This window comes from Sus scrofa, chromosome 11 (genome assembly GCF_000003025.6).
Source record: "Sus scrofa isolate TJ Tabasco breed Duroc chromosome 11, Sscrofa11.1, whole genome shotgun sequence".
Taxonomy (NCBI): domain Eukaryota; kingdom Metazoa; phylum Chordata; class Mammalia; order Artiodactyla; family Suidae; genus Sus; species Sus scrofa.
In genome coordinates this window covers 1,417,146-1,432,457 of record NC_010453.5, presented here as the reverse complement: position 1 = coordinate 1,432,457, position 15,312 = coordinate 1,417,146, and the positions used below count along the sequence as shown (strand labels likewise).

At 47.6% G+C, this 15,312-nt stretch overlaps 1 protein-coding gene across 3 annotated transcripts in view; it reads left to right on the top strand.

The window, feature by feature from the left end:
- The window catches only part of MICU2 (mitochondrial calcium uptake 2), a 79,243-nt gene extending 67,954 nt beyond the window's left edge, over positions 1-11,289 (top strand). Inside the window, exons 8-12 of one of the 3 annotated variants that reach the window (XR_002336602.1) lie at positions 2,568-2,665; positions 3,251-3,422; positions 7,317-7,425; positions 8,489-9,723; positions 10,661-10,937. Coding sequence is in view for 2 of the 3 variants with exons in the window: in XM_021065452.1 (XP_020921111.1) it covers positions 2,568-2,665; positions 3,251-3,422; positions 7,317-7,425; positions 8,489-8,646; positions 10,661-10,765 (642 nt within the window). In the remaining variant the exon portion in view is untranslated. The other 2 variants (XM_021065452.1, XM_021065453.1) reach the window with 2 other exon arrangements.

Genomic DNA, 15,312 nt, shown 5'->3' with positions numbered 1-15,312 from the left:
TGGTGTTGCCATGAACTTCGGCGTAAGTTGCAGACGCAGCTCAGATCCGATGTTGCTGTGGCTGTGGTGTAGGCCGGCAGCTGCAGCTCCGATTCAGCCCTAGCCTGGGAACTTCTACATGCCCTAGGTGTGGCCCTAAAAAGAAAAAACAAAAAGAGAATGCTGTTTCATTGTTTATTTTACTGGAGATTTGAAGGAGGAAGAGTCTATGAATTTGTTCTCATTTCCTTGGATGGAATCTTCCCCTGTTAATTTTATTTTAAAAAAATTTTTTATTAGAGTATAGTTGACTTATAATGTCTGTCAATTTCTGCTGTATAGCAAGGTGACCCAGTCATGGATATATGTACATTATTTTTCTATCCCAGGAGATTGAATATAGTTCCCTGTGCTGTACAGTAGGAGCTCATTATGCTTATCCATCCTAAATGTAATGGTTTGCATTTCCTAACCCCGAACTCCCCTTCTATCCCACTCCCTCCCCCCTCGCCCTTGGCAGCCAGAAGTCAGTGCTCCAGGTCTGTGAGTCTCTTTCTGTTTGTGCATAGGTCCACTTGTGCCATATATTAGATTCCAGATATGAGTGTATCATATGGTATTTGTCTTAATCTTTCTGACTTATTTCACTTAGTATGAGAGTCTCTAGTTCCATGGTGCTGCATATGGCATTATTTTGTTCTTTTCATGGCTGAGTAGTATTCCATTATATATCTGTACCATATCTTCATAATCCATTCGTCTGTCAGTGGACATTTAGGTTGTTTCTATGTCTTGGCTATTGTGAATAGTGCTGCAGTGAACATACGAGTACATGGATCTTTTTCAAGGAAAAGTTTTGTCCTGATCTGTGCCCAGGAGTGGGATTGCTGGGTCATGTGGGAGTTCTATGTTTAGTTTTCTCAGGAACCTCCATACTGTTTTCCATCGTGATTGTACCAATTTGTGTTCCCACCAACAGTGCAGGGGGGCTCCCTTGTCTCCACACCCTCTCCAGCGTGTGTTGTTGGTGGACTTGTTAATGAAGGCCTTTCTGACCGGTGTGAGATGGGCCCTCATTGTAGTTTAGATTTGCATTTCGCTCATAATTAGTGATGCTGAGCGTTTTCATGTGCCTGCTGACCATCCATACGTCTTCTCTGGAGACGCGTCTGTTTAGATCTTCTGCATATTTTTCGATTGGGTCGTTTGGGTTTTGCTGTTGAATTATGTCAGTCGTTGGTATATTTTGGAGAGTAAAACCTTGTCAGTTACATCGTTTACAGCCATTTTCTCCCATTCCATAGGTTGTCTTTCTCTTTTTTTACAGTTTTCTTTTCTGTGCAAAAGCTTGTAAGTTTGATTAGGTCCTGTTGGTTTATTTTTGTCTTTATTTCTGTTGCTTTGGGAGACTAACTTAAGAAAGTAGTTGCACAATTGATGTCAGAGAATGTTTTGCCTGTGTTCTCCTCTAGGAAGTTTATGGTGTCTTGTCTTATGGTTAAGTCTTTAAGCCATTTTGAGTTTGTTTTTGTGCATGGTATGGGGGAGTGTTCTGGTTTCATTTATTGGCATGCAGCTGTCAGGTTTTGCCAGCACCGCTTGCTGGAGACACTGTCTTTTTCCCATTTTATAGTCTTGCCTCCTTTGTCAAAGGTTAATTGTCGAAGTGTCTGGGTTTGTTTCTGGGCTCCCTATTTTGTTCCATTGGTCTGTGTGTCTGTGTTGGTACCAGTACCACACTGTCCTGATGACTGCGGCTTTCTAGTATTGTCTGAGGTCTGGGAGAGTGATGCCCCTGCTTGGTTTTTTCCCCCTTAGGATTGCTTTGGCAATTCTGGGTCTTTCATGGTTCCATATAAATTTTTTGGATTGTTCTATTTCTGTGAAAAATGTCATGGGTAATTTGATAGGGATTGCATCAAGTCTAATTTTATAATTAATTTTATAATTAATTTTATGTTAATTTTATAATTAGTAAAAGCTAGTGTTTTTGTTTGGGTTGTTTTGTTTGTTTGTTGTGGTTTTTTGTTTGTTTTGTTTTTTGCTTTTTAGGGCCACATCTGCAGCATATGTGGGTTCCCAGGCTAGGGGTTGAATTGGAACTACCCCTGCCGGCCTACACCACAGCCACATCAATACCAGATCCTTAGCCCACTGAGCGAGGCCAGGGATCGAACCCACAACCTCATGGTTCCTAGTCAGATCGTTTCTGCTGCACCACGACAGGATCTCCAAGAAAAGCTAGTGTTAAGTTTCTGGCTTTCAGCAGAAGATCCAAGACTTTCCCCGTTTAACTCTCATTCCTGCTTCGTGAGGAAGTGCCTGGGGGCGTCACATTTTGAAGTAACTGGTTTCACTGTTTTCAGCTCTGTTCTTGGCCTGTCCCAGGTTTTGTTCCCTGCTGCGCCCACCTTTTGTCCCCTCCCTTCAGCAAAGAGGATGGTGTTATGCAAAGTAGCAGACAGAACGGCCTCACCTCTTTTTGCTCTTGTTACGAGAATCTTGTGTGTGTGTTGTCCTAAGTGTTCTAGCCTCGAGAATCAGTTTTCGTTCTTGATTATTTGAAATTATTGTATCATTTTGTATAGGAACCAACAGTGAAAGAATCTGAAATTAACACAACCCTCCAGGTACGTTTCTTTGGAAAACGAGGAGAAAGAAAACTTCATTATAAAGAATTTCGAAGGTAAGAATAAATTTCTGTTTCTTTGTTTTTTGCTGTTTTTTTAGGGGGCCACACCCGAGGCATATGGAGGTTCCCAGGCTAGGGGTCCAGTCGAAGCTGCAGCCGCTAGCCTACACCAGAGCCACAGCAACTCGGGATCCGAACCACGTCTGCAGCCTACACCACAGCTCACGGCCACGCTGGATCCGTAACCCACTGAGTAAGGGCAGGGATCGAACCCACATCCTCATGGTTCCTAGTCGGATTCGTTAACCACTAAGCCATAACAGGAACTCCAGAATTTTTAAGGTACAGCGAAAAACCAGAACCGTCTTTAGTTTTTCCTCACAGATGGCAGAGTGCTTTCCAGTTTTGTTATCTATTTTTTAATTTGAAAATTCTGTAGTGCTCAATAGTCACTTAAAACGAAATATGGAGAACACGTGGGGATTTTATGACTGGCCCCTGGGGGTGGCGAGGTCCTCCTGGAGCTCCCGAGCGTGTCCTGGCCGCCAGGCGGGGCGCTGGCGTCTGGTCACAGCTCTGGTCACAGCACCGAGGTGAAGCTGCGAGGAGCTTACGTCCATTTCGCATTTTGCCGTTTAGATTTATGGAAGACTTACAGACCGAGGTCCAGGAAATGGAGTTCCTTCAGTTTTCTAAAGGTTTGCGTTTCATGAGAAAAGAAGACTTTGCAGAGTGGCTCCTTTTCTTCACTAACACTGAAAATAAAGACATTTACTGGAAAAATGTGAGAGAGAAGCTGTCAGCCGGAGAGGTGGGTTCGCCTTTTCTTCTGCTCACGATAAAGCTGAGGCAGTAATTGAGACATATTGATGTAATGGAAAACCCTCCAATTTAGTCAGGCGTGAGCTGCTCTCTGTTGTGTGATTGTGTAATGGGTGAAAGATGATTGCCAGGCTGTTAATAATGGGTAGTGTGTAGCAGTAATATCTCACGTGGTTTTCCTGTATTGTTCCAAAAAACTTTTGAAATGGATGTGTATTTTTATATAATTTTTAAAGTTATCTGTAGAGCGAGGAAAAAGATAATGAAATATAAAGATCTCATAATTGCAGTAGAGATACATAACAATTAGAAATAAATTTAAGGAGTTTCTGTCGTGGCGCAGTGGTTAACGAATCTGACTAGGAACCAGGAGGTTGCAGGTTCAATCCCTGGCCTTGCTCAGTGGGTTAAGGATCTGGCGTTGCCGTGAGCTGTGGTGTAGGTCACAGACGCGGCTTGGATCCCGAGTTGCTGTAGCTCTGGTGGAGGCCGGCAGCTACAGCTCCAGTTTGACCCCTACCTGGGAACCTTCATATGCCACGGGAGTGGCCCAAGAAATGGCAGAAAGACCAAAAAAAGAAAAAAAAAAGAAATAAATTGAACCAGAAATATATAGAAAAGGCTTGATGAATGTAAAAGGAAACTTACCTGATTACAGAAACATCTCCTGTTGTTGATGGACTAGAACTAGTCTTAGTGTTACTTAGAGCAGCTGGGCCTTAGCCTGGTCTGAGTGAGTGTGGCGTGATGTGCATCTGTGACAGCCGGGATGTGCAGCCGTTGCACACTAGCCCCGAAAGCCGCTCGGCTCACGCAGGACGGCTTCCCGTCTCCGTCCTGCTCCGTTTCCCGGCTGGGCTGGCGGGAGACCCCCGCCCGCATCACTGCCCGAGACCCAGCCTCTCCCCGGCTGCGCGCTCTCGCAGCTCCACCGTCTGTAGAAACACCATCCTCAGAGGGCAAAGAAAAGCGCGAGTCACGTTCCAGTGACTATTTTGCCTGGAAATGCCACCCACGACGACTGGCCGGACTGATCCCATGGCCACGCGTGACGGCAGGGGGGCGGCGGTGTGTGGAGTCGGGGAGACGCGGGTCCTGGCGAGCAGGGCCAGGCTCCCGTAACAGGGCCCTTCCTTGGGAGTCTGGGTGAAACAGCGGAGGGGCAGGGGTGTGTGGAAATCTTTGCACCTTCCCCGTCACTCTGCTGTGAACCTAAAATGGATCTAAAAAAATTAAGTCTTTTTAAAGAAAGAGTGCTGAGATACTAAAATGCATCGCCAAACTTTACAACTAAAACAGCGTTACTGACAATGAATTTGACTAATGAGTTGAACAGAATAAAGTCAGAAATAGACACAGATACACCCGGAAACTGAGTATGTGTAAACTCAAATTGCAAATGAGTTGGGTAAAAGAAGAACCGTTAGCAAGTGGCACTGGGCTACTTCCCTGGGCACCTGAGGGAGAAAATGAGGTAAACCCCCACGTCATTTATTACTCCAGAGTAATTCCTAGGTCCATCAAAGGTTCGGTGCTAGAGAGAGAAGTGAACCTGAGTAAGCGTGGCCCAAAACGCGGAAGCAGTGTCACAGAGTGGGGTCTATACACACCAAGCAAAATCCAGACCCTTAGATGAAACTGGTTACATTTTTTCCTAAAACTTAAAGGCCTCCCTCATCTCCCCAAAAATTATAATCACAGCCAAAAGAAAAACATTAACACAATGGGAGGAAATACTGGCATCACATGTAATAGACCAATTTCTTTAACTTATAGTGAGATCTTACAAAACCAAGGACGTCGAAGGGGCTGACATTCCAGCCTGCATACTGTGTGGCGGGGTCTGAGAAGTCAAGGTCTGAGATTTGTATTTGTTTGCAGGTTAGCCTGCACGGCTTCATGGCTGCTGGCAGAAGACAAGGCATGTTGCACCAAGGCACGTTTTTTGTTTTTGGCTGTGCCCAGGGCGTATGGAAGTTCCTGGGCCGGGGGTCTGAGCCAGGCCACAGCAGTGACAGCACCTGATCCTTAACCTGCTGCACCACACGGGAACTCCCGGAGAAGTTTATTACTCTGTTCATTGCACCGAGCCAGCACAAGCATCACATTTGCCTCCGTGCCCCTTGCCCCAGGGCCCGAGATGTGGGTTTGCACTGCAGCCAAGGAGTCTGGATCTTTGATGGCGGCTGTAGGAAGGCCGCCCTGCCCTCGAAGGGCAACGCTGTCTCTTTTCTGGCCCCTCTACCAACGTCCGGACAGACCGTGTGGAGAGAGGTGATCGGGCCTCTGTTCACAAGATGCACAGGAGGTCAGAGGACCCCCAACAACTGCCTCCCGGCAGCAAGTCACCTGACAGCCCCTTAAACACGGGCGGATGACACAGCGGGCGCGGGAAGAGAAATCCACACCTGACTCCTGAACACGGAAGTGCGGCCTTTAACGTCCTCGCAGTTACAGACACGCGGATCCCAGCCGTGACCACAGGCGCGTCTCGCTACAGTGAAGCCGGTCGGAGGGGTTGCGCCGGGGCCGCTTCGAGACCACGACGCCGAGGAGCAGCCGCGGGCGGGCTCGCTCGTGTGATGAGAGAGTGAAGCAGGGTGTGGACCGGCGAGGACACACCCGCTGTGCACAGGGCATCCGAGGAGGGCACGAGGGAGCTGGGGTGAAAGGGGGAAGAAGAGTTCGTGTCGTTTTATTCGTTGTACTGTTGGAATTTTTTAACCATGTGTACATATTACCTCTTCAAAACATTTGAATAAAAGAATTCAACAAATTCACAAAAGCGGAAAGCAGTGAACCTCGGAGGAGACGTGTCCGAGGACGTGGTCCTGAGCGTCTCACAGGGAGGAGCGTGCTTCCCGAATAAGGATGTCCCTGCTTGGACGTTCCCAGTGGACACACTAGCCTTCTTGCTTACTCTTTGTTTGTTTTGCTGTCAAGTGCACAGGTTTTAAAATCAGGTGGTGCGTTCCCTGGTGGCCTAGAGGTTAAGGATGTGGCACTGTCACGTCTGTGTCTTGGGTCAGTGCTGTGGTTCAGATTCAGTCCCTTGTCCCGGAATTTCCACATGCTGCAACATAGCCAAAAAGAAATTTTTTAATTGTAAGTTAAAAAAACTTCACATACAGTAAAATCGGATGGACCAAGGTGCAGGTCCTGCTCCCCGTTCAGTGGGCCTTCGACAGCGTACTTCGCCCTGACAGGGGACCCCTTGAAGCTGAGAAGTGGGGCCTACGCCGTAGCGAGGGCCAGGCCTGCAGTTTCAGCTGGCCCGTCTACGCCAAAACCCGGAGTTCTCACTCGGGGCCGTGTCCCCTGGTGAAACATGGAAGAGCAAAGAGGTGGGCCACGTGGCAGGATGCTTTCGTCTCCTTCGGCCGCCGCAGACTGGGTGGCTTCCACGGCACATTCATCCCCTCACAGTTCTGGAGCCCAAAGTGGGTGGTGTCTGGCGAGGTGTCCCCACACTCGACTGACGGGACTGCCAGCTCGTCCTCTCACCAGGACGCCGGTCCTGCCAGACCAGGGCTTCAGCCTCGGTTAGCCCTGGTTACCTCTGCTAAGGCCCCTCAAAATACACCCCCTGGGGGGGTGAGGCTTTCCCCAGGGCTGCAGAGAAGGAGGCACAGTGGGGTCTCTACTCACAGCTCGGGGCCGGTCACACGGGGCTCAGCCTGCACAGTCACACCCAGGGCCCTGCCCCCTCGTCTCAGAACTCCGGAACCTGCCGTCCTGTTGGTCTGCACGCCAGACTTCCCAGTAGCCTCGCTTGGAAAGATGGAAGGCTTGAGGATAGCAAAGAAGACCCCTGGTTCTCGTCGTGAGGTCATTTAATGTAAATATGAAACTGTGCTAACAGCTCCCTTTGTTACCGTACTAGAGCATTGGTTGGGATGAGTTCAAGGCCTTCTGTCACTTTGCCACCCACCTGGAGGACTTCGCCATCGCCATGCAGATGTTCAGCTTAGCGGGTCGCCCTGTCAGACTGGGTGAGTTCCCCGCTAGTTCCTCTTTTCCGAGCGGTGCTCTCTCCTCCAGCTGGGCGATGCCATTCAAGGAACCACTTACAGTAGCACCGTGGACTGGCCGTTGCCTCCACCCCCTGGGGTTGTTCGCATGCACAGCACAGGCACTCGTGTGTAACACTGTCTGTCTGTCCTCACAGCGTTGATTAGATTGAAGTGACCTGCTCAGAGTTGCTGCTGTGGCTCCAAGGGTTAAGAATCCAACTGCAGGAGTTCCCATCATGGCTCAGTGCTTAATGAACCCAGCTAGTATCCATGAGGATGCAGGTTCGATCCCTGGCCTCACTCAGTGGGTTAAGGATCTGGCATTGCTGTGAGCTGTGGTGTAGGTCGCAGACACAGCTCGGATCCTGCATTGCTGTGGCTGTGGCTGTGGTGTAGGCTGGTGGCTACAGCTCCAATTCGACCCCTGGCCTAGGAACCTCTATATGCCGTGGGTACAGCCCTAAAAAAAAAAAAGAATCCAACTGCAGTGGCTCAGGTCACTGCTGAGGCACAATTCAATCCCCAGCCCAGCGCAGTGGGTCAAGGACCCGGCATTGCTGCGCCTGTGGTGTACAACGCAGCCGCAGCTGGGGTTCCATTCCATGACATTTCACAGCCAAATTTATTATCTGAGAATCTTCTCGATGAGGACTTTTGCTTTTGTTTTCCTTCCCAAATAACATACAGGTTTGTTTTTACTTCTCAGGCAGTAAAGACTTAGAGGATTTTGGAGTTCCCGTCATGGCACAGTGGTTAACGAATCCGACTAGGAACCATGAGGTTGCGGGTTCGAACCCTGGCCTTTCTCAGTGGGTGAAGGATGTGGCGCTGCCGTGAGCTGTGGTGTAGGTCGCAGACGCGGCTCGGATCCCGAGTTGCTGTGGCTGTGGTATAGGCCGGCGGCTACAGCTCTGATTCGACCCCTAGCCTGGGAACCTGCAAATGCCGCAGAAGCAGCCCTAGAAAAGGCAAAAAGACAAAGAAAAAAAAAAGCCCTAGAGGATTTCACGCTGTTGGTGAGCTTTGTGTTTTCTCGTCCTAGCGGAGTTCAGGAGGGCCGTGAAGGTGGCAACAGGACAGGAGCTCTCGGACAACATCTTGGACGCCGTCTTCAAGATCTTTGATCTGGATGGTGACGAGTGTCTGAGTCACGAGGAGTTTCTCGGGGTGCTGAAGAACAGGATGCATCGAGGATTATGGGTAACAGCCCGAGTCTTTAAATAATCACATGTTTGTGTGTCGTTAAATGAATGGAATCGAGCCTAGAGTTGGAGCACAGGTATGCTCTGAAGTAAGACTTTTCATCTTTTTTTTTCTTTTTTTCTTTTTTAGGACCACACCCACAGCATATCGAAGTTCCTGGGTAAGGGGTCGAATGGGAGCTGCAGCTGCCGGCCCACCCCACAGCCGCAGCCGCAGCCACAGCCACGCAGGATCCGAGCCGCGTCTGCAACCTACACCACAGCTCATGGCAACGTTGGATCCTTCACCCACTGGGCAGGGCCAGGGGTTGAGCCCCAGTCCTCCTGCGTTCTAGTTGGGTTCGTTGCTGCTGAGCCACAGCAGGGACTCCGTCCTCATTCGTAAAGCGATTATAAGCTCCAGTGACGGTTCTGAAATATCTCCCACAGATGGGATCTACCATTTTTCTTTGCCTTTTTTCCCTTTTTTTTTTTTAATCTAAGTCTACTCAGAAACCACAGTTGAGAAATTGCAGCCTAGATTTTCCATTGGCTCTGCGGGTGGACGCCTGGATTCAGTCCCAGCCCTGTCCCTTGCTAACAGCCAAATCTTGCAAAGCCACTTAATTTTTCTGAGCCACAGATTCGGCATCTGTACAATAAGCAAACGAACAGACTCTACCAGCAAGAATTATTGTGAGGAGTACATGTAAAATACTTAGGGTGGTGGCTGAGACAACTGAAGTAAATATACGCTCTTAGCATTATTCTCAGATCCACTTACGCATCTGTAACTGCGGCAGATCAAACTCAGCGTTTGGTTTACATTAGAATCGGCTGGAAAGCCGTTGAAAGCCGTCCACAGGTTGAAAGCCGTCAGGGTCCCGGAGCTGCTCAGTAGGTGGTTAGTCCAGACGAAGAGCAGGAGGGACAAGAGCAGAGACCCCGCTGGGGCCATTTCAGCAGAGCTGTTCGCGCGCAGCCTAGAAGAGCGCAGTCATTTTCCTGCTGCAGACGTGCTTTGTGGGAAATGAACAAATACGGTTTCCACAGCAGACGGGCTTTACAAGCTTCGTGGCGATCCAGCACCTCATAGGTGAGAACCGTGTTCTTGGCAATTAAACCAGCCTTTCTGGGCATTCCCGTCGTGGTGCAGTGGTTAGCGAACCCAACTAGGAACCATGAGGTTGCAGGTGTGATCCCTGGCCTTGTTCAGTGGGTTGAGGATCCGGCCTTGCCGTGAGCTGTGGTGTAGGTGGCAGACATGGCTCAGATCCCGAGTTGCTGTGGCTGTGGCGCAGGCCGGTGCCTACAGCTCCGATTGGACCCCTAGCCTGGGAACCTCCATATGCCGCAGAAGCAGCCCTAGAAAAGGCAAAAAGACCAAAAAAAAAAAAAAAAAAGGCGCCTTTCTGGTTACCTGTTTAGCATATGCAGCAGCCTCTTTGCCACTTCTCAAAAAGCATATTAAAGAGCAGACCTGCAAATGAGTGGTAGGAAAAGGACACAGATGTCATGTGACATAGACTTGGGCTCCCGCAGGTGGTTTCCAGCGGTGCTGTGCTCTGTGATCCCCGGGAGCCACCGGTTTTCTACGCTTTGCTTTCTGGTTTAACCGAGAGACGTGAGAACCACACGATACTCGTGTGGATTCCGTTCTTCGTGAGGCTTCTCATCTAGTATAGTGTGACCTGTGGTTTCTTTCTTTCCAACTTTAGCCAAGGTTAAATCTAAGTTTTAGGCTTATAAAATTTATTCCACTTTAGTAGTAAAGTTCACCAGAAAAAAAGGAAGCATTATAAAATATTGTAACAGGAAAACATGAAATATCTTTATATTTTAAAACAACACATGAAAGAAGATCAGCCAACTACTGGCTTCTGAGGGAGGAAGCGCCATTCCCCGGTTACCTGAGGATATTTTTACGTCAGTTCATTTCTCATCTTTTACAGGGAAATGCACAGTAACAGGTGCACCTGAGTCACTTTTACCTTCCCAGACAGTGACCCCTTCATCCTTGCTTTTGTCAACAGGTGGCACAGCAGCTCAGTATACACGAATTCTGGAAATGTGTGAAAAAAGAAAGCATTAAAGGAGTGAAAGAAGTCTGGAAACAAGCGGGACGAGGTCTTTTGTAGAAAAGGATAATGTTGGAATTGTATTGCTCCGAAAGTCAGAGTTGGGGATTTTTTTTTTTTTTAAGTACTAAATTTCACTGGTTTCCTTTGTAATATAAAGATGCCTCATGTCTGCTTTCTGAGTCAGTAATTTCTTCGTGAGATTTCATTAAAGAACTTAGTAAAATGGAAAGAAAGTGTTCTTTTATAAAAACAGATGCTGGATCGTGTCAGGAGGCCTAGGATTGCAGTCACGCTTTGACGTTGATGAGGTGGCCTCCCGGTTGGTCGCTGGTGTCCCAGACACCAAGGCGCGGGTGTGCTGAGGGTTACCCCCACCTGCCAGGATCACTTCCGCAAGCCCTGCTCTTCCCAGGGGGGGCAGGTGAAGGTAAAGCAGTCTGGTTTTCTCGTCTGTACCTTACATCCATCTCACAAACTTCTTGTATATTTTATTTTAGTGACCTGTATATTGTCACAACAATATGTAAATTTCGGTATTTTGTCTGGAAACAGAATAAAGTCTTTGTAAACGTGAAAAATTACTGAGGCGCAGTTTGTTTTAAATGTGCTAAACTCCTCTTTCCGTTGTTTGAAGTGTCACGGAAGCGTGGTTGCGCCACCGCGTGGTGATCGTTGCTGCTGTGCCACGGAGTGTTTCCGAGACCCGAGTGCACCCGCCCAGTCCCTCTCAGGCCCTCTTCCCACAGAGACGGTCACAGACTCCGGTGCACGTCCCTGTGCTGTACAGCAGGTCCCGTGGGCCGATGATTCCATGTACCTCCGTGTTGAAACTGCATTTTTTTTAATACAAATACTCTCCTGTCTTGCCACCCTCATTGGTTTGTAGTCTTCAAAACTGGTATGATTGAGAGAACCTTGACCACAAGAGAAGGGCTTCTTGGGATATGTTGGGCTATGGGTAAATGTTTAAAATGGCCCTAGAAAGCAGTTTACATTAAACGTTGGATGGCATGTTTTAAACATGACACACAAAGATTATTTTTCATATGCTTCTCAAGTATATCGCATATATTTAATACATGTTCCGCTCTCCATAAATAGCTGCTTCCAAGACGGGGGCAGAGGAAGTGCAAGATGAGCCTGGAGCACCTCGTGCCTACAAGGATGGACAGGTGCTGAGAGGACCTGCCCGATCTGGTACAGTGCGGGCGTCACAGCAGTTCACGTAGTGGTGGATTAATAAGGATTCATGAGCTTACACCACAGGCGGATTGATGAGGCAGAGGAAACTCTGCTTACTCCCCCCCCCACTCTTGTTCAAGGACGAGGACGTGAAATGTGTTCATGTTCCGATCGACTAAATCGGAAGGTTCTCTCATAATTGAATGGGTGAGATTGACAGGTGGTAAAACTTTTGTCCGGTTATTATTTAAAAAAAAAAAAGGCAGCATTTCTGGGGTAGTTCCCTTGTGGTACAGCAGATTCAATCCCTGGCCCAGCAACCTCCAAACAAACCCGGTCCCTGCAAACAGTGGAATATTCCTGAGCCGTAAAAGGAATGAAGTTCTGACACAGGCTGCAACGTGGGTGAACGCTGAATCCCGTGTGCACAGTGAAATAAGGCAGATACAGCAGGACTGACATTGCACGATTCCCCTGGGGCGGATGCCTAGGACAGGCAACTTGTTAGTGACAGTGGACTCAGGTCACCAGGGCCTGGGAAGGAGGAAGACGGGGAGGTTGTTGCCCATTGGATACAGGATTTGGGTTTGGGGGGTGGAAACTTACGGAAATGCACAGTGGAGATGTTTGCACATTTGTGGATACAGTTAATGCCACTGAATTGTACATTTAAATGGCAACTTTTGTGTATATGTTTTATATCTACGTAAGCATATTTATGTGTGTATTGTGTATGTACACAAAATTTTTAGGTCAGTGATGTAATACATCAGTAAATGCTGAATTGTACCCCTTACAGGGGTAAACTGTCTAGTATGTAAAGAAGCTGTTGTTTAGAAAGCATAATGGCCAAGCTTAACCAGTGGGTAATAGGTTGAGAAAAAGCATTTGGAAATGTCAGAGCCAAGAAGGGTTTCATATCTAGATCTCTATTCTCTGCAGAGTGAGGCCTGATATCCTCTCCCACCACCACCTGTTAAAAACACTTCACAGTGCCCTTTGACCACCCCAGAATGAAATTTATATGTAACATGACCTTACACATGTTTAATAACATCAAGCACTAAATTTTTTAAATCTATAACATGTAATCAATATGTGCTACTATGCATGTTAAGTACTACTACACTAGAAGATTGAAAACCCACTGCACGGGAAAAAGACAGTCTTTTCAGCAAGTGGTGCTGGGAAAACTGGACAGCTGCATGTAAATCAAACTGGAACACACCTCACACCATGCACAGAAATAAATTCGAAATGGCTTAAAAACTTAAGACAATACACCATCAAACTCCTAGAAGAAAATATAAGCAAAACATTCTTTGAAATCAACCTTACAAGTGTTTTCTCAGGTCAGTCTCCCAAGGCAACAGAAATTAAAGCAAAAATAAACCAGTGGGACCTAACCAAACAGACAAGCTTTTGCACAGCAAAGGAAACATGGGGGAAAAAAAAAGAAGACAACCTACAGAATGGGAGAAAATAGTTTCAAATGATGCAACTGACAAGGGCTTAATCTCTAAAATATTCAAACAACTTACACAACTCAACAGCAAAAAAAACCAACAACACAAATGAAAAATGGGCAAAAGACCTGAATTAGATATTTCTCCAAAGAAGATACACAGATAGCCAACAAGCACATGAAAAAAAGCTCAACATCACTGATTACTTGAGAAATGCAAATCAAAACTACCACGAGATACCACCTCACACCAGTCAGAATGGCCATCAGTAATAAGTCCACAAAGAACAAATAATACAGGGGGTGCGGAGAAAAGGGAACCCTCCTGCACTGTTGGTGGGAATGGCAGCTGGTACAGCCACTATGGAAAACAGTATGGAGCTTCCTCAGAAAACTAAATATAGAACTCCCACATGACCCAGCAATCCCACTCTTCGGCATATATCCGGACAAAACTTGCCTTGAAAAAGACACATGCACCCGTATGTTCACTGCAGCTCTATCCACAATAGCCAAGACATGGGAACAACCTAAATGTCCATCGACAGATGATTGGATTAAGAAGATGTGGTACATGTACACAATGGAATACTACTCAGCCATAAAAAAGAACAAAGTAATGCCATTTGCAGCAACATGGATGCAGCTAGAGACTCTCATACTAAGTGAGGTGAAGTAAGTCAGAAAGAGAAAGACAAATACCATATGATATATCACTTATATCTGGAGTCTAATGTATGGCACAAATGAACCTTTCCACAATAAAGAGACTCGTGGACGTGGAGAACAGACTTGCGGTTGCCAAGGGGGAGGCAGAGGGAGGCGGATGGACTGGGAATTTGGGGTTGATAGATGCAAACTATTGCCTTTGGAATGGATAAGCAATGAGATCCTGCTATGTCGTACAGGGAACTATATCTAGTCACTTATGATGGAGCAGGATAATGTGAGAAAAAAGAATGTATACATGTACGTGTGACTGGGTCACCTTGCCATACAGTAGAAAATTGACAGAACACCATAAACCAACTATAATGGAAAAAATAATCATTTTAAAAAATAATCAAAATCACAAAAAAAACCCGTTGTATATTCCTAAAATACCTCCTAAGTCAGTACTGTCCAGAAAATATATAAAAACAAAGGAGGAACTCAGTAGAAAACCCAGCAGTTACTACAGGTTTGGTTCACTCACCAAGGGGAGTTGGAGGAGCAAGGGCTGGACCTGAGAGGCTCAGCAAACACGTTTGCCCACAGCAACCAGAGATGCAAATTCAAACAAGGTACCAATGTGCAGGCAGCAGATGGGCGCAAAGTAGAAGGCTGGCAGTACCGGGTGCTGAGGTGAGACTCGGCCCAGCTGCTGGCTGGGGAACAGCCTGGCCATGCTCAGGGAGACTTAGCAGTGCGGTCACCTCTCAGGTAGGGGACAAGCTCTCATCGCTGCAATGCTCCCAGAGAGGGGAAGAGGAGCCAGTGTCCATCCCCGGGACAGGTGTCGGCGTGTGCTGAGACACGGCAGGAACTGCAGCTGCAGCAACATGGACACAGCCTGGAAATGTATGAGCTTAAAACACAACAAGATCACAAGCAAATACAACGTATGTGCATTAAAAATACGTAATACCGGAGTTCCTGTCGTGGCGCAGTGGTTAACGAATTCGACTAGGAACCATGAGGTTGCGGGTTCTGTCCCTGCCCTTGCTCAGTGGGTTAAGGATCCTGCGTTGCCGTGAGCTGTGGTGTAGGTCGCAGACGCGGCTCGGACCCCGCGTTGCTGTGGCTCTGGCGTAGGCCGGTGGCTACAGCTCCGATTCGGCCCCTAGCCTGGGAACCTCCATATGCCGCGGGAGCGGCCCAAGAAATAACAAAAAAAAAAAAAAAAACGTAATACCGAAACAGCACTCCCGGCAGAAGGAAGGAGGAAGGGAACAGCAACGGGAAGAGGACGGAAGGG